This window comes from Amborella trichopoda, chromosome 3, assembly GCF_054954075.1.
Source record: "Amborella trichopoda isolate Santa Cruz 75 chromosome 3, AtrichopodaSantaCruz75HAP2 v2.0, whole genome shotgun sequence".
Taxonomy (NCBI): Eukaryota; Viridiplantae; Streptophyta; class Magnoliopsida; order Amborellales; family Amborellaceae; genus Amborella; species Amborella trichopoda.
In genome coordinates, this window is record NC_142338.1 from 54,307,782 (window position 1) to 54,335,153 (window position 27,372).

The 27,372-nt window shown below is 34.2% G+C and overlaps 2 protein-coding genes across 5 annotated transcripts; both read left to right on the top strand.

Annotated features, from left to right (window-relative positions):
• The first annotated feature begins 1,652 nt into the window (after positions 1 to 1,652).
• Positions 1,653 to 5,356, top strand: LOC18429376 (uncharacterized). Of its 3 annotated transcripts, none has more exons than XM_088861405.1 (4): positions 1,653 to 1,966; positions 2,083 to 2,188; positions 4,156 to 4,208; positions 4,502 to 4,640. In XM_088861405.1, exons 1-3 carry the CDS (start codon positions 1,783 to 1,785, stop codon positions 4,193 to 4,195), a joined length of 330 nt encoding a protein of 109 aa, XP_088717531.1. In that variant the 5' UTR covers positions 1,653 to 1,782; the 3' UTR covers positions 4,196 to 4,208; positions 4,502 to 4,640. The 3 variants fall into 3 exon arrangements, with proteins under 3 accessions (XP_088717531.1, XP_020520166.1, XP_020520165.1); XM_020664507.2 differs by having other exon boundaries at positions 1,660 to 1,954; positions 4,100 to 4,208; positions 4,502 to 5,356; XM_020664506.2 differs by having other exon boundaries at positions 1,661 to 1,966; positions 4,100 to 4,208; positions 4,502 to 5,356.
• Positions 5,357 to 12,385: 7,029 nt separating this feature from the next.
• LOC18429377 (GC-rich sequence DNA-binding factor-like protein) lies at positions 12,386 to 21,465 on the top strand. 2 transcript variants are annotated; one of them, XR_016051732.1, is made up of 6 exons: positions 12,386 to 14,048; positions 14,558 to 14,725; positions 16,267 to 17,104; positions 17,254 to 17,536; positions 18,099 to 18,388; positions 21,077 to 21,465. XR_016051732.1 is itself a non-coding variant. In XM_006838663.4 (6 exons), the coding sequence occupies exons 1-6, from the start codon at positions 12,810 to 12,812 to the stop codon at positions 21,267 to 21,269; spliced, it is 2,841 nt and encodes a 946-aa protein (XP_006838726.2). In that variant the 5' UTR covers positions 12,386 to 12,809; the 3' UTR covers positions 21,270 to 21,465. The 2 variants fall into 2 exon arrangements, 1 of the variants encoding a protein (XP_006838726.2); XM_006838663.4 differs by having other exon boundaries at positions 16,267 to 16,934.
• The last annotated feature ends 5,907 nt before the right edge of the window (positions 21,466 to 27,372 follow it).

Sequence of the window (27,372 nt, forward strand, 5' to 3'; positions counted from 1 at the left end):
TCAAGCTCAGATTGCTTGATCAAGAAGCACAGAAAGCGTGACCAATAGAATCAATGGTTGTCAAGCCCAGATTACTTGATCAACAAGCACAGAAAATGTGACTAATAGAATCAATGTTTGTCAAGCTCATATTGCTTGATCAACAAGCACAGAAAGTAGTGGCAGATCAATATGTCTCAGGAACATATGAATTTCAGATCTTCACCAAAGGCAAAAAACCAGTCGAGATCGCCGAAAAAAATAGAATGGCACTTGAAACAACCAACAGATTCAACAACTCGCAAAACCGAAATAACCAGAATAAAACAGCCCACAAACCAGAATAAAGCGATTGGGGACTGAATCTAAGGGGGGATAAAGTAACTCGCAAACCGGAATAAAACGATTGGGGACTGAATCTATGGGGGTCAAAGTTCTGCATTTTTTTTTGTTGAAACAGAGGGTTGGTTATAGATCAGGGTTTTCAAAGGATCAGTTTAGAAATCTGGGTTTTCAGATGATCAATTTGACTTCATATCAGGGTATTTTCATAATTATATAATTTATTTATTTATTTTCTGGAAGGGTTTCAAATGAATTTTCACGGATGGATTTGGCTGACTGACTGGGAGACTGGTTGATTCTAGGTCTGACGCTCTTTTTCTCCCTAGATGGATTTGACTTGATATCGTGGTATAATTTCTGGGTGTAGGAGAGCTTCTTCTGGCGGCATGGCTTCTCTCTTCTAAACTCTTCTCTCATATTTGTGTAACAAATCTCTTCAATAAGACAAGACGGAAAACTAAGGAGGAAATGAGAAAGGCAGCACTAGTTGGGCTTGTGCATTGACGAGGTAGTAGTAACACGTGGGGGTTAACAGTAAGGTTATAGAAGGCTTACAGCAACACGTTGGTCCCTAGTAGCAGTAACAGGCTGGGTTATGAGGGAGAGAGCTTGGAGCGTTGACCATAAAGCTTGGATCGAAACACTTAAAGGTTCAAAGAGTCGATATATGAATCTAGATTTGACATCATGTGAAGAATTTCAAGTTTATCTGAAAAGACTCAATGTCCATTAATCATAAAAATAGAGACTTGTCTTTTATATATAAATTACATATGACAATAATAGGATTTATAATAAATCCTATAATATACCCATCACGTTGATATGGAAGGTGTATATTGTAATTTGTATTTTGAAAAGAGTAGATACAATATCTTATATTTTATGGTAAATAATTTGTGACTAATTTGTATCAAAGATAAATAGACTCATTGTATATAATTTATGTTATTTTTTTTAATTTTGAGTTTGATCAATGATCCATTTACAACCACCCAATTTAAAATTTGAAGGAGGAGAATGATTGTGAGTTTGTGACCTCCAAATACTAAAAATACTACAAAGGTATACTTTTTTTATGGTTTCAATATCCAAGTGGTTGCGGCGTTAATGGGAAAAAATATAAATTGCCTAAAACATTGCAAGTACATAAATAACGTTGATGATTCGTTGGGGCAGTTTCGTCTTTTTTTGTTAACAATGGGGCAGTTTTGTCTTTATTAATCTGGTTCGCGCCTCGCCCGAAACGTTTATAACGAACGCGGCCCGAGAAGAAAGGAGGCACGTCCCTCCCTCCTCCTGCGTTGTACGGTTAACAATTCACCATCTCTCAAACACCACACCATAACAGCCACACCAGTTACTTCCTTCTTCTCTCTTCTCTCCACTTACTTTTTCTTTCTCTTTCCTCTCCATTTTTCATCAGAAAGGAGATAAGATAAGTTGAGATGAGATGAGATGAGTGGAATCAACATGAAAGCCATTGCCATTGCCAACAACCATCAAAAAAAGCAACAGCGAGCTCGAACTGACGACGATCTTCAGCTCGAGTTGTTCAGGGATGTGAAGGCGGCATCCGTCAAGAAATATCTCTACCCTTATTCTTCCGACGACATTGACCGATCCATTTGTGGGTTCGATTGTTAGTTTCTCTCTCGGGTTTATTCTTTGCTCTTTTGTTCCTCTCCCTCTATTCTCTTTTTGTTTTTTCTCTCTCTTTCTATGCATTAAAATTCGTTGGATTTTTTTTTTGAGCAGCTGAGAGAATGAGGGATTTTTCGAACGTCCTCACTGTTTCCACTAAGATTGTGGCTGATAAGAGCAGTCTTCTGAATTTAGATTTGGAGAAGAACGAGTTTAACTGGTATCTCTTAATTGTTTTTCTCTGTTATTCTCCTTATTCATCTTGCATTATTGTTTATTGCATTTCTGTCTTTTACCTCCTGCAAAATATTCTACTTGCCAGTGTTCCAAAACTCGGCTCGGCCAATGTACTTGGCCAAGTGCAATCCGGGTGAACTTGCCACACCCTAAAAAAGGTAAACAAGGAAAAACATATTCTAAAAAATAAATAAAAATCATGAAATTGCATTTAAAGTTAATAGAAATCGTCTGACGGTAAAAGAAGATAAAAAAAGACTATGAACTGTGGACTATTGAAAATTTTGATTTATTACTTCAATTTAAAAATAAAAAAATATTTTCAAAACCCTGAAAACTATAAAAAATAATCTAAACATTCATTTCTAAGCAATATATTGTCAGTTCTATTTTTCCTGGATTTTTATATTTTTATTTTATTTGGGGGGTGTTTTTTTCGGGGCAGGTGAACAACCTACCCCCAAACTCGCCTCGCCACTAGGGCGAGACAGAGCTACTCAGCCAAGTCACTGAACACTACTACTAGCTAATTTAAGGCTCCCTTTCTCTTCTTTTGAGTGTATACATCTCTTTTTCTTTCTTTTTTTTATGAAGATATCCTACATATTTCTCTCCTCTCTACTGTCTTTGAAGGTATATAGGTTTTTTTTAGTGAGGGAAACATTGAAAATTAGAAAAAGATAAGGAATCTATGAGAACATGAAACTATAAGGGTAATTCAGTGGGAAAGACAGGCCCTACCCATTTTTTAAAATAGTTTAGGAATCTATCACCACGATGCCAGCCCCTTTCCCAAATATTAGCCAGTGTAAATATATGATTACAAAATTTGAAGGTTTTCACCCCTTGAAGTTGCATTTCAGCCACCAAATTGACACAAGAGACCTTTGTAAGATTACTTGATCGACGTCTCTTTTTACTATAGGTGCTAGCCAGAGATATAAAGAAGAGTTGAAAGTAGGCATAGAGTATTAGGAAAGTAGGTATAGAGTATTAGGATTTGTGAAGGGGCTATGAAGAAGATATAACACCTGTGAACTTAGTGTGAACTCGAATGCAAATATTAGTTATAACTCCATAACATTACTCAGAGGAAATTTGCACTTTGTGCCTTGAATTCTTAACTTTTTCAAGCTTCACTTTTTCCCTTGGTTCTTTCAAAGAGAAGCAAGCTGCCGATGACAATGGTGTGGAGTAGAGTAACAGCAGAATATGATGCTCGCTGTTGTATAAGGGATTTAATAGGAACAACAACAGTCATCTATTTAAGAGAAAATTACCAAGATAAAACTAAGAGATCAACTATTCAACATTCTACTTTTGATTCAATTTTAAAAATACCTGTCAAAATACACATGATCATGATCATGAGTTGGGATAGTTGAAAAAGTGTAAAATGTTGAATTGTTGAAAAGTTAGGTGTAATTTACTGAAGGGAATTTATTTAAATACTTACAAGAGATGAGTTATTTAATATTCTATTTACAACTATTCCAACTCAAGTTCATGCATTTTCTCATGGGCATTTCAAAAATAAATCAAAAGATTGGGTAAGAAGTTAAATTGTTCACATCTTATGAGTAATTTGATAAAGTTCCCTGTATATAAGGATCTCTCATCGATGTCGATCTCACTTCAGTGACAATTTCGATACATAATTTAAATTTAAATTTTTTGGGTTGGCAATTCATATTTAAATTTGAACTTTTTGGTTGGCTTCTGCCTTTTTGAGTCTTCTGCATTTGGGGCCATTTTACTCCAATTAATGGGTAGAAGGTAGTGAAGCGATCATATTTTAATTTTCCATTTGTGATAGCAATATTGCTTGATTAATATTTTTATTACTTGTTTGTTATTTTTAGCACCCTCTGATCATTTCTTATATTTATATCAGGCTCTTGACACCTCCTGATACCCCATTGTTTGCCTCTTTGGACTCTGAACCTGCAGCAGTAAGACTCAACCTTGGGCACAGGACCAAGCTACCTAATGGAACTTCAAGGGTAAGTACAATATGTTCAAGAACATGCTCACAGTTAAGATATGCCCAGCACACCATGGAAATCCACCGATCTGTTTCTTTCTTGATCGGGATTATTACTGTTGGTGGCTCTTTTTGTTGCTTTATTAGCTTATTAGTGTCTTCGGCAGTTCATATGCCCCAGTTTTTGGATATTTGCATTTTGTATGGAGTTTTATCATTTCACCACATTTACATTTTTTGGAATCACTTGATCGGGAGTTTCTTGATTCTGCATAGTCCTTATTCTTTGCTTTTTCCTTGAACCTTTTGCAGGGAAGTTCTCGATTCAAGCCTGATGGAGTCACTTCAAGTTTGCAAAATTCAAGCACAGATCATAACTCTGGCCATCGAAGGAGTCATTCATCTGCCAAAATTGGAAGTTCCAAGGCGCACACAATGCCTTTAACCTCGTACAAACGTAGTTCTTCAACCCCACCTTCTATTTCATCACCATCATCAACAAATAAAAGCAGGTCTAGCTCTATTAGGCGCTCCACTTCAACAGGGAAGCGCTCCACCTCAACAGGGAAAGGCTTAATTGAACGAAACTCTCGCAGTCAAGGTTCGTCGCCTGAGCTACCAAGTGCTCATCTGAATAACTACCGAACTGCCCACAAGTTCAGTGATATGGGACCTAGACATAGGAGCCTCCCATCTTTCCCTTGCAGAGAAGGAGCTTATTCTTTATGGCCAACTTCACTGAATCACAAAAGAATACAAAGGGAAGATAAGATACACACACAAACTAGAACACAGAAGGAAGATAAGACACACACACAAACTAGAACACATAAGGAAGATAAGATACACACACAAATTATAACACAGAAGGAAGATAAGACGTACACACAAACAAGACCACAAAGGGAAGACAAGTTTCATGCACAATCAAGAAAACCAAAGGAAGATAAGGTTCATGCATAAACATGGCAGGAGATATTTGCAAGACATAAATTCGGGTATCCTCGTGTTAATATGTCGAAGACAGCAGCTTACAATTCATCTCAGGCTTCAAGTAATCCTGGCTTTAATTCTTAATTTTTACTCCACCATGTAACTTACTTAATCTATAATGTAAATCATCAAAATTGTTTGGAGCTTTTAACTAGTGCATGATATTCTCTGGATTATATTGCGTTCTATGATGGATTTTGATTGCTTATTCTCATCTGAATGAGGTGATTTTCACTTTCCCCATTACTGCCCTTCATTTCAATGGTTGTTAATGATCATGAGGACTATGGCTTTTCTGTAGTCTATTATCTCTAGGATTATGGTATATATTCCCATGTTTAAACATTGAGTGAGGTAATGGAAACCTAATAATAAATTCTTTTTTTTTCTCTTAATTTGAGGGTGTGAATCTCAATACTAGAGCATATATGGTTGCTGTAAAATGATAGATTTTACTCAAGCCAATCAATGTTTAAGATCAGTGTGATCAATTTTCCTTCATATTCATGACCAAATCTTAAAAAAAAAAAACCATCAATTCTCATGTCATGTCTCATATATTTGATAGAAATTTGAAATTTATAACTAAAAAATGCGAAAATAATAAACAAAAGAATATAGGTTCTTAATAGTTAAAAAAAGTAAAAAAAACTATGATTTGAATTTTTTTTATAGGAAAAGAGGCTATGCAAGATAATTATATAGAAGGATTTGGTTTTGGGCTTTGCCAAGGAACTCTAAAAGTGTTTCGTGCCTTAGAGCATGCACTATCTAATGTAATTAGATAATGCAGGTCACCATGCAGATTGCTCCCAAAGATCGAGAACATGGATTTTCAAGTGCTATATGTACTATTAATTACATTGGATTGTTTAGATGTTACGGCAAACATTTGTGATTTTCAAGTGCTATATGTACTATTAATTACATTGGATTGTTTAGATGTTACGGCAAACACTTGTTCATAGTCTAAAAAGTTTAAAGGAAATTTTTAAAAAAAAACTATAAGAGATGAACCATTCAATACTTTACCCGTTTGCAACTATTCTAACTCATGATCATGTATCTTTTGACGGTTAAATCAAAAGATACAAATAGAATGTTAAATATTAAATAGTTCATCTCTCACGGATATTTGGATAAATTTACTTAATTTTAATAAGAACAGTTGACATTAAAGGTAACTAATGTTCTTTAAAAAAAGGAAACGACAACTAAAAGTACTAATAATTTAAAATTTCTTGGTAAAATCATGAAAATTAATCATAAATTAAATTCAAGAGCATAAAATGTCATAACTTAGAAATATAATTTTTTAAATCCAGATTATATTTTTACAGTAAAGACAACATTGGTTATTTAAGACATCAATTCATAATATGCAAAATTGAAAAACGAAATAAATATAAAATTATACGTAGAAAAGGAGAGAGTTGATTTTATGATCGTACCGTCAATAATAAAGCACAAATCCTGCAGAGGGAAAGGACAGGTGAAGAGTGACGGCGCTTGTTGTTAATAAAGGGCCATTGGTGTTTACTGTTTGGATGAGAAAGAGGGAGTTTAGGATCGCTGATGAATCTCAGGAGGGATCCTAATAAGAAACATAACCCAAAATTTGAATAAGAACGGTGAGTAAGCACATTCAAATTTTAAATTTTGCGAGAACTTGAAACTTTATGTTTAATTTTAATTACGAAATTTAAAATTCTAAAAACGATATAAATTGAGCATATCTATAAACATTTAAAAATATTAAAAATAGACGGTCCAAATAACTTGTTATCTTAAAAATAGATGGTTCAAATAACTTGTTGTAAAATGTAAATTGTTTAGGATTTGAATTTTTTTTTTTCTCTTTATTTCATACATCTTGACGAGAATATTAATTGGAAAGTTTTTCAACTTTAAAGCACCCGTTTCTACTAATTCTTTAGCTACAACCTTATACAACTTTTTTTAAAGAACAGAAGGGGAGGGAGAACACCTAAGTAAGAATTTTATGAAGATAGATAGCTTATATAGTAGGTACTCCGTACGTCCATGGTACAAGATCACGACCTTATATAACTTTTTTTTAAAAAAAGAAGGGGAGGGATAACACCTAAGTAAGAATTTTATGAAGATAGATAGCTTATATAAGGGTTTGGAAGAGAGAGACCAAGACCTAGTATATTTCTAAAATCTCATTTCTATTGGATTTGGTGCTATCCAAAATCACCCTCAATAGAAAATACCATATAATATGGGATTGAGATATTCCCATATTTGGTGGAATTGATATTGATATTGATAAGTTTTAAAAGAAATAGAAATCCAAAAAGGAGTAGGATTCGTCGATATATCTCTTTGTCTTTTGATATATATGTAACATCAATAGAAAATTTCTTATTTAGTATGGATTCCTAATCTTGTACATTTGGGATGAAAGTTCAAAGAATTTATGTGGTCACCATTTGGGTAGAATGGTAGTTCCTCTAGAGAGAGAGGGGGACAAAGACTCATGTGTATAAGATGTAATTTCCTCTTAGAGAAGAAAGATTCGTTCCTCATTCCTGAAGATTTAAAGGCTTATTTCTTGTAAAAAAGCGATTCCTATTGAGATTTGGGTGCAAAGAGAGGGGGACAAAGACTCATGTGTATAAGATGTAATTTCCTCTTAGAGAAGAAAAATTCGCTCCTCATTCTTAAAGATTTAGAAGCTTATTTCTTGTAAAAAAGCGATTCCTATTGAGATTTTGGGTGCAAAGCGATTCCTATTGAGATTTTGAGTGAAAAGCAGTTTCTATTGAGATATTGGGTGGTTATTTCTTGTAGAAAGCGGTTCCCATTGAGATTTTGAGTGGTTTTCATTCTTTTAGTTAAAGAGAAAATCAGTTTCTCGTTGCTCTCACGTCTATATGGTGTTATCGATAATAGTTGCCAGAAGTAAAGAGAAGAAAGCATAGTAGTTTAAAAGAGTATGCTCAACTTTGTTTTGTCCAGGTTTATTCCAAAATTTTTTATGGAACTTTCATTAGTATAGTAGATTTCAGTTTGTTGTGCTCGTGGATGTAACCCTTTTTGGGGTGAACCATGTAAATCTTTGTGTTCTTGTGCTAGGTGTTTCATGTTTTATTTCTCGTACTGTTTTTTCCAAAAATCAACATATCGGGTTTAGAGCTTCCGTACATGACAAGTAATATCAAAGCCAGGTTTGGGATTATCGATATGACAGTAAAAGTTTCGAATGCAAAGTTCGAGATGGAGAAACATGATGGCATGCACTAATTTTTCAGCGAATAAAGTTATTTAGAAGAAGATGAATAATTTATAAAGCTGCGAATGAATTTATTTGGCAAACGATGAAGAATTTATGAAGCTATTCAATGGCCATAAGCACCTTGATTTTAATATCAAGGTAGAGATTGTTGGATTTTGTGCTATCCAAAATCACCCACATTAGAAAATACGGGATTGAGATATTCCCATATTATGTGGGATTAATATATTCCAATATTTTGTGGGATTGAGATTGATATTGATAAGTTTAATAAGGGAAATAGAAATCCAAAAACGATTAAGATTCTTGGATAGATCTATTGGACTTTTGATATATATATAAACATCAATAGGAAGTTTTGGATATATCTATTGGTCTTTTGATATATATGTAACATCAATAGGAAGTTTTGGATATATCTATTGGTCTTTTGATATATATGTAACATCAATAGAAAGTTTTGGATATATCTATTGGTCTTTTGATATAATATGTAACATCAATAGGAAGTTTTTTTAGTATGGACTCCTAATCTTATATATTTGGGATGAAATTCCAAAGAATTTGTGTGCCATATTTGGGCCACTATATTGGAATGGTGCTTCGTCTAGAGAGAGCAGTGTTCGCAAAATTGGCCGGTTCGAACTGGAACCAGCCGGTTAAATCGGTACCGGCAAGGTACTGACTCCGGTTAAGGCCGGTTTTGCGATCCTAATCAATAGACGCCCATCTCCAAAAAAACAGGTACCAAAACCTGTCCGTTCGATGTCGAACCGACGGTATTTTCTCAAAATCGGCTGATTTTCAGCTAACCGAACCGGTTCGTCAATATAACACGATAATTTATAGATAACAATGTTATTTGAAATATAGACCGTTATATGTAGCAGAAAAACTGTGAATCCAAAATTTCACCTTTTTTTATTTTGTTTACAGCCATTTTTGGTTTGTCTTCGTGTTTTAATAGTTTAAATCACTATATAATAAATATAAAACAAGAAATTTGATTTAAACATTGAAAAAAAAAAAGAGTTTCTTGGATGAAATGGAGGATTTTTTAGGTTTTTGAAAATATCCATCATTCTTTCGATAATCTCCTCAATATCTAATGGTTCTTGAATAAAATTGAGGGGTTTAATTGCTATTCAAAGTATTTACTATGTTCAATTTTTAATTTGTTCAAAAAACAAAAAATCAAGGGCTTATTTTTGCCTTAAAAGCTGCTGCTCCGAGAACCTATGTTCTACCCAAAAGCACATATTTTTTGTCCACTTATTGGTTTTTTTATTATCAAATTCAGTTGTGGATTTCGATCATTGGGGCTTCATATCTCAAATAAAATTGGCACGTTTATTTATGATTGAGTAAATTTTTTTATATAAATTTTTTCGTTGCACCATATCATGAAAATTTCATAGATCTGAAATTTCTACCTTTTCTTCAATTAAATTAAAAATATCTAATATTTTTCTATGATATGGTGCGTTTGAAAGATGATCGAAGCCTTTACAATGCATGTATGTTCATTTGTTTGATTATCCAAACATTGAGGGTCGTTTCTTACTCGAAATGTTGCTTCATGTTTTGGGTTTTGAAAAGTTGATTTTTCTAAAAAAATATATTTTGTTTAAGAAAATTATGTTTTTTGATGAAATTGGGAAGTGTTTTCCTATTTTGCTTAATAAAATTATTTTTAATAGAATTACGAATTTTTAATAAGATTACGTTTTTTGATGAATAATTTTTCTATTTTGCTTAAAAAATTTATTCTTTCGATAAAATTATTCTTTTGATGAAATTGATTCTTCTTTTTGATAAGTGCATGACAATGTCGCTCGATTTTTTTAATTATGTTTTTTAAGTTGATATAGTTATATTTGTAATGATGGAAGTGAGATATTTTATTTTTTAAGTGCATGTAAAAATTTTGATTGCCTTATGTTCAATGAAATACTACACCTTCTTGTATGTGCTTGGTTCTTCTCTGTTTCCTTTTTTTTTTTCTTTATTTTTTATTTTCTATTAAGGTTTTTGGAATGTTATGGAAAGAGCCTTTAAAAGATCAGCCAATTTTTTAATCGGCCGACTAACTCAATATCGGTCACTGGCCGATGCCGATCTGGCCTGATTCCAAAGAGAGAGAGAGTTTTACAAAGGTGATCTTAATTTCAAATCATCCCTCGTTTGATAAATTGATTTTTCTAAAAAAAAATCATTTTGCTTAGTAAAATTATGTTTTTATCAATATGGGAAGTTTTTTTCTATATTGCGTAATAAAATTATCTTTCCAATAAAATTATGTTTTTTTATAAAAAATTATGTTTTTTGATGAATATGGGAACTGTTTTTCCATTTTGCTTAACAAATTTATTATTTTTAATTAATTTATAAATTTTTAATAAAATTTTGTTTTATGATGAATATGAGAAGTGGTTTTCAATTTTGCTTAGTAAAATTATTTTTTGATAAAATTTAAAAACTAATTATGTTTTATAATAAATATGGGAAGTTTTTTTCTATTTTGCTTAATAAAATTATTTTTTGATCAAATTATTTGTTATACTGTTCTTATTTTTTTGATCAAATCAATGCACAACACTCTGATATGGATATGGTAGATACATATAAGAACGGTATAACATATCAATGTGCTATGCATTGATTTTTTGTTTTGTTGCATATCATGAGATGTACTTTTTGTGAAGTATGCCTTATTTAACTTTATCGAAAAAGTATTGTATGAATTATGCTTTATCTAACAACATGGAAGAGGTCCTTTCTATTTATTTGATTTAATAGCATCAAGCTACTTTTGTTATTTGCAAAAAAAAGTGCGTAAACTTTCATTCCTAATGTGAGCAATTTTTGTAAAAAAAAAAAGACAAAGAAAAGAAAGTTTTTCATGTAAGGTTTGGGATAATATGTTAATTCTTGAAAGAAAAGGTTGCATGACAAAAATATCTTCAAAAAATATCCTAAGATATTTTCATGTACAAGACTATAGTATTCGAATATTAATTTATAAAAAGTTGTTTCAATTTTTTTTTAAGATAAATATATGTAATAAGATAGTCTACACTTAATCTAAGAATTTCTATTTTTAAAAAAAAAATTGAGAGTTTTTTACCCATTTTTTTTAAAACAATCTACTTGACTGGTTAGTCCAGTTAATCGCCCTGGTTAGTCTGGTTCAGGTTCAAACCGCTCCCAACCCCATGTCCAATTAACCGCTCCGGTTCGATTTTGCGAACACTGATTATATTCCAATTAATCAATCAACCAAAGATATTTCCCAAAATAAGGTTTTGCCACCATGTATTCTGCCAAGCCAATGAATTACCATTATATTACGGGTGCAGTTTGTATAGACTCGAGGCTCTAGCCCACCTTCAAACAGTGTCAAGAATATATGGTTTTAATATTGGATATGTTTGTGGTAGTCTTAAATTATATTTTCACCTTCAAACTGTGTCAAGAATATATGGTTTTAATATTGGATATGTTTGTGGTAGTCTTAAATTATATTTTCATCTTTAATTACAAAATTTAATGCTTCAAAATAGTGTAGATCAAGCATATCTATGAAAATCTTGAAATTGACAGTCCCAAAATGCGTACAAGATGCACTATTTTCAAAACTTGAAATTCATTTTTTTCTCATGTCCATGCATATTGATGTCGGGATAATCAATTTGAGGATATTTGGGCATCAAAACAACCTCTTGTAGTGAAATATTTAGTTGGGCCCTAATTTGATTATTTAGAGCATCAACTTTTTATATATTTTTTTCCTCATATTAATGCTATTAATGTAAGCTTAGATATAAAATAAAAAATTGTATATAATGAGATCGTCTACCTTTAATACAATACAAGATGGTCACAATTACTTACAACCATTTGATGTGAAATTTAATAGTTTGGAAGCATCACAAATCCAAAAAAATTTATTTTGAAGTTTGAATTTGGTCAATAAAATAAACGCAGCCACCAAATTTTCGATACAGTGGTCAAGATTAGAACCTTTGTTCCAAAGATAAATGTTATTTTCCATAAAATACACACAGGAATACCCTATAGAGTATGGACCGCACGTGCGCCCGCCCAGAACTCAAATATCGGTACAGAGACGGCCCGTCGAGATTAAAGCTTTTGAGAGAGAAAGAGACTCTGTTAAGATTGAGAGAGAGAGCAGGGACGAGAGGGAGGTTTTTGAGAGTGGGAGAGAGCTTAATTTGCAGACCGTAGAGACTAGAGAGTGGGGGACGCCTTCATTCATTTCGAGTTGTCGACTTTCGAGAGAGAGAAACGGGAGGACAGATTTCATGTAACCGAACCATATTCTCCAGTTGCAGAGAGAAACAGATGAACAAATCGAGGAACTTCAGGCGACGAGGTGACGTCGACAATGATCGCAACGGAGAAGATAACGATGCCCCTCCTCTTTCTAAACCCCTTTCCCCCAAAACCCAGAAACCCACCACCAAAGAGAAGAAAGGAAGGAACTCTCAGGGCTCCAAGCTCCTTTCTTTTGCAGGCGATGGAGAAGCTCCTCAAAAAAACCAATCGGAGAGGTCGGGGCCCAAGCCACCACAGCGTAACTTGCTCAGCTTCGATGAAGAAGACGGAGGAAGTCCCAATATCCAACGTTCAATTAGGAAGAAACCGGGCCTTTCTTCTTCTCATGGCTCCTCTCACAAAATCATAGCTGGTAAGGATCGAACCTCTATTCAATCCCCTTCTGTTCCATCTAATGTCCAGCCACAAGCTGGTCAGTACACAAAGGAGAAGCTTCTCGAGTTGCAGAAGAACACGAAAACCCTAGGCGGGTCGAAACCCCCTTCTGAGACCAAACCAGCTGAACCAGTTATTGTTTTGAAGGGTTTGGTGAAACCCATATTGGAAGAGAGGAAATCCGAGAAGACCCAAGTGAGAGAAAGCATGGAAAATGATAGAGAGAAGTTTAGTAGAGAGAAAGAAGAGGCAGAGAGCAGTTTGGGAAAGATGGGTATTGGGCAACCAAAAGAGGAGGTGGGTTCTCCAGTGCTTGATCAGGCGACCATTAATGCGATTAAGGCGAAAAGAGAGAGGCTTCGTCAAGCTCGAATGGCCCCTGATTACATTTCTCTAGATAGTGGAGGTGCTCGATCGATGAGGGATTCCGATGGGTTGGGCTCAAGCGATGACGAGAGTGAATTTCAGGGTAGGATTGCATTATTAGGAGAGGGAAACAACAGTTCAAGAAAGGGGGTTTTCGAAAATGCAGATGAGAAGGTGTTTGAATTGAAGAGAGAGGAGAGAGAAACAGAGGTGGACGATGATGATGAAGAAGACAAGAAATGGGAAGAGGAGCAATTTAGAAAGGCTCTTGGTAAGAGAATGGATGATAATTCAAATAGAGGGAGTGTTCAGTCTGTGGCGTCAGCTGGTTCAGTTAAGGCAGTTCAGAGCTCTGTTTATTCAGGGGGTTCCTATCATGGAGCATCAAGTGGGTTGGTGTCGAATTTAGGTGTTGGGGTTACTAGGAGTGTCGAATTTATGACCACATCTCAACAAGCTGAGGTGGCCACTCAAGCCTTGCGGGATTCCATGGCAAGATTGAAGGTAAGTGGCTTTTGCGAAGTTCCACTAGTTTGAAGATGGGGAGATTTTACTTTTTTGGTTTCTTAGTGCAATTTTGGTATTATTTACTGGTTTTGGTCTCCTATTTGAGTTGATGATACTCTATCTGGCTAGATTGCTCCTCAAAAGGCTCTTACAGTGATTTATATTATTTTGTTATGAAAATGTTAATTGGAACTACTGTGATTTATTTGCTTCGGTAATTCTATTTAGTGCTTTGTCTATAATTTGCATTCAAATGTCTTGGGAAGAAAATCTGCTTTTACTTTTTACATTATGTAACAAAAATTTGAACCTCTATTTTGCTTTCTAATAAGTTAATGGGACCGTTACCATTAACATTAGGAGGGAATGTATCTTGGTTTGGGTGATTGATTCTTGATTTTTTTTAGTAACTTGACTGCATAAAATTGTGAAATTTTTTGCTGTTCTAGAATCAGAGTTAATCAAATGAGATGTTGATTTGCTAATTCATGTATCATTCTTATCAGGAATCTCATGACAGAACCATATCTTCCATTGTTAGGACTGATAACAATTTGTCTGCTTCATTATCAAATATAATTGATCTCGAAAAGTCTCTATCAGCTGCTGGGGAGAAGTACTTGTTCATGCAAAAGCTTCGAGACTTTGTATCTGTAATATGCGATTTTTTACAGGTTAGATCATTCTTTTCTTTTTTTCTTCTATTGGGTCAAAATTTCATAAGAGCATGTTCTTCTCTTCTTTGTTGATTGTCTCCTTTTTCTTTCTGCAGAGCACCAAAATGAGTTTTTATGCTTTCAATTATAAACTAATAATCAATTTTTCAATTAGGAGCTTTAGTTCTATGTTGTTATGCTATATAAGGTTCATTGATACAAAACAAAAGCATAGTTTGACTTCTCTATTATCAAAACAAAGATATAGTGGCTACATTTAGTTCTGTCCTTTCATCATAAATTTGTTTCTAAGAGTAGTTCATGAACCTGAACTTGAGTTTTTTTGGGTATTTTCAACTAAAAAAGTAATAAAATACAACATTGTAAACTGATTATCTTTAGTAATAATTCAGCCATCAAAATAAGTTACTCAAGAGCATGCCTTACATGCCCTCAAAGTTCACAGGCCCATTCTTGGTTAGTTAGCCTTGACCCAAGGTGATCTGTGAGTTTATTGACTAAATGTAAAGAACGATACATACAACAAGGAATTTATTGAAAAACTATTTGTGACAAGGAAAATGCAATAATTAGATTAAAAGGGGTAAAAAAGAAAGAACCAAGGGTTTTGAGAATACATTTGGCTATGCTGAGCTCCCATACTCCCTTGTTCATACTACCTAAACAAATGTGCTATCTTTCAAGGACCCAAGCCAACTGGTAATTCAAGATATCAAACCTAGGAGGTGCTAGGTATTTCAGGTGGGTGGGTGTGTGTGTGTGTGTGTCTGTGTGTGTGAGAGAGAGAGAGAGAGAGAGAGAGAGAGAGAGAGAGCAGGGGGGAGGGGAAAGATATAGACATATTTATATTGTATAATATATATGTCAAAAATTATAGATCTTTAGGTACTTTGACAATTTAAAATCATTTATTAAAGGCTACCTATGGTTGTTGATAAGGAAATGACGAGTATTGAGGATGTGAATGGTGCTTCTGAGGGATAATTGATACTCTTTCGTTCATCAACGCGTCTCAGCTTTCCATGTATGAGCCTTGAGAGGGCATTTGTAGGATCTAATGATAACAGATGTGGTGGGAAGAGTGGCAGTTTGGATAAGCAGTGTACTAACCTTTGGGGGTTGTATCAAACTTGTTAATTCCATGTTATAAATATTTTCTATTTAATGTATGCCTTTCGTTCAGAATTAAGAGGTATTCCTATTTACTTTTTAGGCCTCACATTCCCAAACTAGTGCATTTCTTTGGTTATTGGTTCCTAAAGTTACAATTGAATTTAATTACTCCAATAAATTAGGTCTTTGTTCAGACCTTAGTCCATTATCAGCTTTCGACATAAATTCCCAACTTTTTCCTTTTGACAACTTTGAAACATGATGGCAAGTCTTTACAATGTGCAGCTCACTATGTGAAATATTGCACATGATGGCCACCTTTTAGCTTGGCGTAGGTCTGTGAATCCTTAAGTTCTACCCAAATTTACTTCTGATTGTCTAATATCGCATTACTAAATTCTTGAGTTCTGTGATTTCTCTTTCAGGACAAGGCTCCTTTCATTGAGGAACTTGAAGAACAAATGCAGAGACTTCACGAAGAACGGGCATCCGCAATTGTACAAAGGCGAGCCGATGATGATGCCGATGAAATGGCAGAAATTGAGGCAGCAGTGAATGCAGCAATTTCGGTTTTTAACAAAGGTGGCAGTGTTTCTTCTGCTGCATCAGCAGCTCAGGCTGCATCTTTAGCAGCAAAAGAGCAATCCAATTTACCAGTCGAATTGGATGAATTTGGTAGAGATGTGAACTTACAAAAACGAATGGATTCAAAGAGAAGGGCTGAGGCTCGAAAGCGCAGAAAGGCCTGGTCTGAATCCAAGAGAATCCGAACTGTCGGGGATGGTAGTTCCTATCAGAGGATAGAAGGGGAGTCTAGCACTGATGAAAGTGATAGTGATTCTACCGCATATCGGTCTAGTTGTGATGAGCTGCTTCAAACTGCGAGTGAAATTTTCAGTGATGCAGCTGATGAGTTTTCGAACCTTTCAGTTGTTAAAGTGAGGTTTGAGGGGTGGAAGAGGCAATATTTACCGACTTATCGTGATGCTTACATGTCGATGAATGCATCTGCAATATTTTCCCCTTATGTGAGATTGGAGCTTTTGAAATGGGACCCTCTCTATAAATATACGGATTTCGATGATATGAGATGGTATGATCTTTAGACAGATTTTAGGTTTGTTTTTAGGGAATATACTATAATCTCCTGGACTAGCCATTGTCTGATGGGAGCATTGGAGGGAGGGAGGCAGGGAGCCACAAGATCATCACTCTCCATGTTATTGGGAGTCACAAGATCGTCACGCTCCATCTTATTGGAGGGTGAATACATCCTATGTATATGGTTTCCATAGTCCATTGGATTAGATCATTAGAGTATACTTTCCGTATCTCCTCTTCTGCAGATCATTTAATATCCATTAGTGAATTTGTTCAATGATCTCTAATTTTTTGTCCTTGGTTTATTTCAGGCACTCTTTGCTCTTTGATTATGGCATTAAGGCAGGTGCTAGTGGTTACGAATCAGATGATAGTGATGCTGATCTTATTCCTAAGCTAGTAGAAAAGGTGGCCCTTCCAATTTTGCATCATGACATTGCGCACTGCTGGGACATGCTCAGTACCAAAGAGACCAAAAATGCAGTTTCTGCTACGAAGTTGCTTATTGATTATATTCCTGCTTCAAGTGAGGCACTTCAGGAACTTTTGGTCTCTGTTCGAACTCGTCTATCAGAAGCTGTTTCGAAGCTCAAAGTAGGTTTTCCTAATTTTTATATGCAAGATAATTTGTTTTGATTCATTTGCTATTTATTTCAAGTTATGTGTTCTAATCTCCAGGACTTCACAACCTATAGGATTGGGTCATCACTGTTTATTGAAGTGATAGATGGCGATGGAGATGGAGAGTGGGCACCACAACAGGATGTAACCCTGCTGGTGGATGTCACCCTCTTTCATCACCAACCATCATTTCAATGGATGGTAATGATCAGGTGGATAATGGTTTTATCTAAGTCCATTGAATTACAATTTACTTTTTCTTAATTCAATGCATTGGATATTTTTTTAAGAAAGTATACAAAGAGAACATTTACTTTTAGTACAAGAAGGTCAAAATCACTTTTGTTCATCAGATTTTAGATCAGGTTGTTGTAAATATATCATTGAGTAGACTCAACATTCAAAAAAAAATTTCTTGGAACTTCTTGACACACTCTAAGCCATCAAATTGTAGTAATGGTAAATTGGTTTCATGGTATACAGCCCCCTTTTTTTTACTTCTTAGGATCAATCTTTATCATCTCTTGATCAACAGGTTCCAACCTGGAGCACTCTAGTGATAAATGCAGTGCCTCAAGCTGCACAAATCGCTGCCTATCGGTTTGGGACATCTGTTCGTTTGATGAAAAATATCTGCCTTTGGAAAGATATTATTGCTCTACCAGTTCTAGAACAGCTGGTTCTTGATGAACTTCTCTGTGCAAGAGTTCTTCCTCATGTCCGAAATATTATGCCAAATATTCATGATGCCATCACAAGAACTGAGCGGGTTGTCGCATCATTAGCAGGTGTTTGGACTGGTCGTGATCTCATTGGAGACCGAAGGTAGGTCCTTCATCTCTATTTTGGATTGGAGAGTTATGCTAGTGCAACTGATATTCAGGAATGACTGTTAAATTTTGGTCATGTGGCACTGATATTTAGGCATGCCTTTTATATTTTAATATAAATCGAATTTATGAGTTTGTAGTTTTCTTTTGTTTGTCTCTTATGCTCGAAAGTCCATATATCTATTCTCTGTAGTCTTGGATTGTACTTTTTCTGTGACTTATCAAACAAAAAAACTGGAAGGGGATGGAATAATGTGTTGTCTCAGGTTAGGTTAAGGGTACGAGTATTACTGTAATTGACCTCGGAGAAATGGGTTCCTCTTGTCCAGTAGCACATTAGGGATGTGCTATTCTTAACTAATCATAATCTTAAACAGTAACATGTTGTCCCCTGTCAGTCACATTACTCTTTTTCAGGTTGACTCTCTGAATACTATTTAATGTTATAAATTGACTGTTTGTCCTTTTGGAGACTAGAGGTGACTTTTGGATAAATCTGGGAACTATATTGTTAATATTGCATTCAGGAGTTTGTCATGTTTCTATAGAAGCAGATTTTTTAGCAGAGTATTTTGGGTAGTTCAGCTGTAGGAATTGAAGTTGAGACACAGCGTAGCAATTGTTATTGTAAGCAATCAATCTCAAGGCTCAAGCCCTATTCCTCGCAAATTTGGCAATATGGTGGGAAGTTTTAGCCTTATGGTGTTCTTCCCCTGCCTGGAAATTGCTTTCACTTCATGATGGCATCCATGGACTAATCATAACTAATATTGTGAATGGTGATCAATTACAAACAGATGTAAAGGAGTTAAATTTTGTAGAAACCAAAAGGTTGTGGAGTTCTGGAGAATGGGTTTCATATCATAATTAGTGTATTTTCTCCGGTGGAGCATAGACGCCTTGGTATTCATAATCTAATATATGGTGAATAAGTTCTCACCAGCTAAATGAATCTAATTGATTAGGTAGAAAGATGGAAGGCTAGTGAAAGAATTTTGTCGAGTCCCATAAAATAGAAGAAAGAAGGAATTTTGGTTGGATATATAATATGGAGGGCTTTAAAGGCTGGGATTGTAGGTGAACCGGGTAAAAAAATATTTCTGGGCCTGGAGTGCTGTTGGCATGGTTAAGGATTTTGGAAAAAATTGTGGCGATTTTGAACCTGCCTTTCTTATTTCTAGATCCTAAACATTTATCATCCTTTTCTTATGTCCTAACATTCATGAACAATCAAATTCTCAAAAAAAAAATCATGAACAATCATGGTCAAGCCCTTGACAAAAGTGTCTTGTAAAGGGGACTTGGTATGACTTAGTGCCTGCCCAAGTTTGTAGCAAGAACTTTGGATGGGATCACCTCTTTACATGACTGATTATTCTTATCCTTATATCTTTTCCCTTTTGGCCCTTGAGGTTAGTGTGGTGAACATTTGGGGTACGGTTTGGAAAAAAGAAATGTTACTTCTCTCATGAAATTATGGTAAAGTTATGTTTGGAAAAGAAAATGGAATGATGGTAAACTCCTACTACTACCCCTTCCTTGCCTCCCTCAAATCTTGGAAGTACATGAATGGATAGGGATTCATTATTCCGAGTAATTATAATTCTTTGGAAGTTTTTTTTGTCAGTTCACCTTTAGACCATGGCAGCAGATTATGAATCTTATGAGTTTAGTTATGTGGCACTTAATAAAATTTCGTTGGGCACAAAGAAATAGCATGTAAGGTAATCTATAATGTGAATGAATGCCTTTTTCACTTTTTGATTATTCATCATATAAATAGGTAGTACATTAGATACTTAAGGGATGTAAATTTTCCTTTTGTCATGGTAATTAATAACATAAAATTAAAGCATAGATAGGATATTCTGGTTTGAGTAATAAAAGTGTTTTAACAAACATGACAATAACTAGGGAAGTTAAGAAAAAGACAAGAAAACAAACATGTAGAGAATACAGTAGAACAGTAAAATTGATAATTCGTTAGGATTTAGCACCTGGCTTGATTGGTTATGGTGTTGACAACTGTAATACTATATTCCAAGTTTGAATCCCACTGCTGACCTACCACAAAAAGAAAACTGATAATTTGTTAAATATTCTCTCGTGTGCATTCAAAATGAATACATTCGAGAGAACTTAAGGGTAGCTCCAATAGGCAAGAAAATGAGGGAGAGAAGACTTAGGTGGTCTGGTCATGTGCAACGTCGACCTAGAAAAACATGGTTATGAGGGTGATTTGGTTCAAGTGGAAGTCTAAAAAGGCAAGGAAAAGGCCCCAAGGGACATGGATGGAAGTAGTGAGAAAAGAAATGGTGCTTCATGGTTTGAGTAAGAAGATTGATCCACCTATTAAGATGGTGCAAAAATCTCTCTTTATCTTTCAAGGTGTTATTGTTATTATTATTTTAAATCGTACTTCATAGAAGGAGCAGGCCTCAAAGGGATGACTCTCCTTCATTTCTTTTTGATAAGTAAATATATGCCTCTTTGCTCTTGATTTGTCACTTCTTTGAGCAGTAGTAGATTGGGAGTATACTTGCAATGCGTTTTATTTTTCTTTTATTTCTATATAGGATATATTCCTTGTACCTGTGTATGTTCTGCATAAGATAGAAAGTTGACCTTTTTTGTTGGTTTGCTATGTATTTAGCTGAACTTTGTGTTTTGGTGTATGAAACAGTTCGAAATTGCAGCCACTTGTGGATTACTTGATGACTCTTGGAAAGACCCTTGAGAAAAAGCATGCATTGGGTGTTAGTACAGAGGAGACAACTGGGCTTGCTCGTCGTTTGAAGTGCATGTTAGTTGAACTCAATGAATATGACAAGGGGAGGGCCATTCTGAGGACCTTTCAACTTAGAGAAGCCCTTTGAAACTCGAACCATCTGCTCCTCACGTACTTTTCCCTCGAAATCACTTTTGCGGTTGCCTCCACTGAACTGAAATTTGTAGTGGAGTGAGAAATGGAAGAGTGATAAAAGCACGTTTCGCTCTTCTTTTGCCATTTCTTGTATCATAAGGATGTTAAATTATTCAATTCTCTTGCGATGAGCATCAGTTTCTTATAAATTCTGAGATCAATCACAGTTTTCTCCATCGGTTTTGATATTTTGATTCAAGTTTTGGTTATTAAACTGGGAAGTGCTGCAGTATCTGCACGAGATGCCACTTGAAGCCATCGCCTCCAAAAATCATATGTGCCACTAGGGAAAGGCGCTTTAGTCGAATCCCCCTGTTGCATAAAGTTTTTGGTGTTTAAATAACTCAAGAAAAAGTAAATTAACGTCAAAAATTTTATATTCAATATTTGGATTCGAATTCGAACTCGATCTCCACTAGGAAAGTTATCTCTACCACTTGAGCACCTTCTATTTTATTGTTAATGAAGTAGTAAATAAGACACCTTTGTAGAAAGTGTTGATATTGTACTAAAATTAGTGACATCACTTAACATATAGTCACGAGCATCTATCTGTTTAACACGTCTAAGTGTGATATGCAACACCAACCCCAATATAGAGTGTCCCCATGTTTCTCATTCATTTCCAAAGGAAATTGTAATTCTTCATCATGTATTCAAAATTGATATGTTCAACGAAATATCTAAGCACTGTGACCTTAATTGTTTCTCTCTCTCAGAACTTCTGTCACTTCAACTATTATCAAACCGAGAGCCATCAACTATTAAAAAAATGTGGGCCAGGTATTCAGTAATAATTTTGGTTTTGGAATGGAAAGGTCACAAACATCCATAGTTCATGTGGTTAGAGGATAGGTTATTGATCGAAATCAATGTCCAAAAAAACATTTTTTTTAAATCGCATAAAAATGACACCATTGGTTTTCTTATCTTAAATTTAAAGGGTAGAGATGATTGTGACCTCATACAAAAAATGAATGGCCAAGCTGAAAAGTGACGAAAGTGATTGGAGCACTGATGGTTTTTGTTTGGTGTCATGAAAATGGAAAATTTACTATGATCCCATTAACCTTGTGAATGGTTGGGCAGCGCAACAACGATCATCACATCAATGAGTCAACATTGATGGTTGGATTTGGAGAGTGGGTATTACCAAACAAGTCATTGGTTTCAATTCTATACACTTGTCTCACACATTAGTCCAATTTATAGATAGGCTGGTAATAGTGACCATAGTATTTCTATGGGAGAGTAGTGTACAAATCCAAAAAATAGTTAAGAGGTCTCTTCCTTTTTTATTAATTATAAAAAAAATTTATCTATTTAAACTATGATGACTTGATATAGAGATTATTGACCTTAGATCCATATAGGCTTTGCTTTGAACCTCACTCTTTTGTAAGCTTAAGACCCTAGAAGATCCATGAGAGTCTAACAGTACACATGGAAACCATCTGCAGTGCTACTGTTCCGCAATCCGTACCAGTCGGGGAACTTGATTAAGCTGGTTCTTAATGATGGCACATCTGATCGTGGTAAAATTTTGGATACTGGAAGGACAGCTTGATGTACATAAAATTATCATCATCATCTAAGCTTTATCCTAATTATTTGAGTCAGTGCCTAAGTGGATGCACATAAAATATCGACTTGAATCTATTTGTAAATAGTGATATATTAATATGTATGTGGCCCCAATGTAATTGACACTTTCAAACATCTTTTGTTCTCTCCAGCTATCTCCACCAGCATTTATGAGTTTTCATAACGAGCATGGTTACTACGCTCCTTCATTAGCATAGTTTATTTCTATTCCTTGAGTCAGAATACCTATTTGGGAGGATTTTTTCGATCTTAAATTTTGGGAACCACCTAAGATTCACCAGATGATTAAAATTTGAGTTTTCTAACACTTAGATGTTACCATCTAAAAATCGGATGGTCTCTTTATTCAATCTCAAGATATTTATTTCTTTCATGTGCATAGAATGTGCAATTAGGATTTTTATTTTTATTTTCATTGAAGTTAATCTATGGGTTTCAAAGGTAACATCCTCGAAATTTGAGGCCTAAAGTTAATTCTAAGAGGATTTTACTTCATGGAGTAAATGGACAATATATTCCCGCATGAATATAATATTCCTTTATAAGTGTTTTGAACTATATCAAAACAATTTTGCCTTTTGATGATTTGATCTTGAACCGACCATCAATTTATAATTCTTTTGAAATCATTATTATGGTTGTGATTCAACTCCAATCCAACCCCATCGCATACCACAATGGAAAGTTGAATTCCTCGTCATCTAATGGCAATGGCTAAGCGTATTCAAAAGTCTCACCTCGTGTGATTTATGTTTGAAAAGTGAGTTTTCTCTCCCTCGGGTGAAAATTATGGGAGTATTTGCACCACGTCAAATTTTGGGAGGCAAATTTCATAATAAATATAATAAAGAAATGTATATCGTTTATTTTTTTGATACAAGAAAGTCGCAATCATTGTCAACCATTAAATGTGAAATGAGATTGGTACAAATTGAGCACAGAATCCAAAATAAATTTTCTCAAAAGCTGTGATATATTTTAATATATTTAGATTTCACATCCAATGATTAATATATTAGATTTCACATCCAATAGTTAAGAAAAGTTGTGGCCTTCTTGTAAAAAAATGAATGGTCTCATAATATACAATCCCATATAATAATACAAATAAATAATTTATACACATTATGTGTGGCTAAAAAAAATAATTTACGACCTCATATTGAATGCGACTTGTCGAACTTTCGAACGGTGTTATTTAAGTATTTAGAAATTGAAAAGTTATTTTGTTCTATTGAAAATACTTACCTAGGGGATTAATGTATAGTGTGGTCTGCAAGATACGACTAAATACTTGTAACGTCTGATGCTTTAAAAGTAAACGGGAATGACAAAAAGATTGTTGTGAGTGGAGCAAGTAGGAATAAAATAGGGAAATTATCATTCAGATCTTGATCAACTTTAGAGACATTACTTTGTAAATCTTATTTCACTCATGTACCTACTTTAGAAAACATAGAAAATGCTCAAATTCCCCTTGTTCACGGCAGGGCCTGAACAAGTAGGGACACTGCCCCACCCGGAACACGCAAAAGTACCGGTGTCATTTGGTCTTGAGGGGGGTCAAATTACTAAAATTCCTGCTCCTTTAGGATCCACACCCGAAACATCGATTATGAATATTTTTAAGATCTTTTTGAAGAAGTACCTGAGTGAAACCCTCAACTTATTAATTGTAGGTTTTAATCCCGAGAAAGTCAATAAAAAAAAAAGGAATATGCCTTTACGTATTCCCCTGCATGCTTGAATTCCATGCTCTTAGGTCAATTTATCAAAATACATCTAATATATTTATTGTTTAATATTATACCTATATCTTTTAATTTATTTTCAAAATACCCATTATAATACATACTATGTAGAGAATTAGTAAAATGTTAAAATCAAGTGTTACAACAATTAAAATATATATATATATTGTCTACAAAGAGTCCCCTTAGTTTTGGGATTGTATACAATAAGACCATTTACTTTTTAATCGAGGTGGTCACAATTACTTGTAACCATCTCATGTGTTATTTGATAGTTTGTATGTGTCACAAAGTTTGGGAAAAGTTATTTTGAAGTTTGAGCTTGGACAATGGAATAACTGCAGTCATCCAATTTCATGTCCAATGGTCTTTCATGTCTAATGGTCAAGATTAATGTGACCACTTTATACTAAAGGTAAATGATCTCATTCTATACTTTTTTTTTAGTTTTTGCAAATAGAGATTATAATTATTCATGTCCTTTAAATTTAAAATAGGTGGTTGTGAGAGTGTCATTGAATGGACATAAAGTTTCAAAAAATATTTTCAGACTTTGTGACTCACCCCAAACCAGCAAACATCTAATGAGTTGAATGATTGTGACCCCAATGTACAAAAGATAAAAAAAAAAAGTGTATATAAAGATGCTACCTTATAATATAGAACTACAGATGCCCCCCCAAAAAATCCATCAGAAAAGGTAGTTTTAATGTTGAAAAATACCCTTTGATCATCTTGACATCGAGATGTATAACTATGAAAAATAAAAAGAATTTAAATATAAAAAATAATGTATTTTACAACATATTGTCTACACCGTCCATTTTCAAGATTTTTATATGTTTATAGATCTACTTGATTTTAACCATTTTTTAAATTTATAATTTTATAATTAGATATAAAAATAGATTTTGATATAATCCTAAGAATATTTTCCATCAAAATTATATACCATGATAAAATTTGAAGCTGCACCTTACCTCTACACCTACAAATGCATCTATATGCAAACTGCACCTTACCTCTACACCTACAAATGCATCTATATGCAAACTATACCAAAAAATAAACGTTAGACAATCTTTCCTTTTTAAAAAAATTAAAATAAATAAATAAATAAATAAAAGCATTTTAGATATTTTACTAATGCATAAGGGTATTCCACTCGTTACTCTTTTTTTCTTAAAGATGGTTCCAGCGCAGCATAAGGGTATTCAACTCGTTACTCCTTTTACGAAACACGGCCTTATATCCAACACGCACTTCCAATATTTAGACAAGGGCAAGCTTTGTATGCTTCTTCTACGGCATAAAATTTATATATTTTCCTTTATCCAACCTGCCATTATGAATGAAGGGTTAAGATGGTTTCTAATCATAATATCACGTTTCTACATTATTATTATTTTTAATTTTTTTCTATAAACTATTTTGACACTAAATTTTGGACTTCGAATCCTCTATTAAACTTGCATTAGTGAAAAATAATAATTTATTTTCAATAAAATAAAATGACCAAAATACCCTTAAATGCTTTAAAGAGTATTTTAGTTATTATATTTTATCGAAAAATTATGTTTAATATTTTTTATAGGTGCGCCCCAATGAGAAGATGACAAGTACTAAATTTCATATTCATACAATTTGTAAAAACAAACTAAAAATAAAACACTTTGAGACGTCGGATCTGAGATCAAACGATGAGTAGCTCTCTTTTTCAAAATTGATCGGCTGGATGGTAAGGGAAGCATGCTGCAGGGAAAGTATAGAAACCTTTCCCTTTAGAACAATTAGACCTAAGTGTTTTGATACTTTTCTTTCTTTTTTTTTTTTTTTTAGGGGAAATACACATGTAGTGATTCCAAAATAGATTTGAAATTTCAAACCTAAAAATCCTTTTAAGTAGATGGATTGCCTAAGGAAGCATATATACAATATACTCCCATAGAGCACACTATACTCGTACACTCAGCTCACTTTATGATGAGAATTGACAACACAAGTGGACAACGCTGGATGTGTGCAATTTTTTCCAATTTCAAATCAAAACCCTTTTGAAAATCATTACATTGTTGCCTTTTTCCTGTGATATCGTGGCAACACTTTATCCCATACAGTACAATTTGCCAACCTTAAAAGAGCGGGACTATGATTTATCAATGAATATTGCCTTGTCTTTAGAACCACTTTTTAATTTTTAAATCACCATGTTATTAAAATATAGACTTATAGCGTGGTTTATTGGTATGGTATTGGTTGTGGACCACCTTTCTGAGGCCCTTTACATATCTTCTAACCCAACCATCATAGATAACACGATAGTGGGCATGATGAAAGCACTCCTAAAACCACATAATTAAGCCAATCTTTAAAATCTAAATGGCTTGATTTTATACAGACAAAAAAAATTCAATCACTTGATTTTTTGCACAAAAAAGGAAAAAGTTAAAGTAAGGTGTCGACCGTATACTAGAGAAGTGAGGCGCACCTCATAATACCAGTAGAAAAGATTGTTCCAATACTAAAAAAACCTCTAGAATTAATTATTTCAGCCTTGAGATGTATGGATATATATAAAAATTGACTTTATCTTAAAAATATAACACATTATCTACACCGTTCAATTTTCAAAATTTTCAAGCGTTTATAGATCTGTGGGATCCATAATATCTTTCAAGCTTTAAATTCTGTAATTAGAGG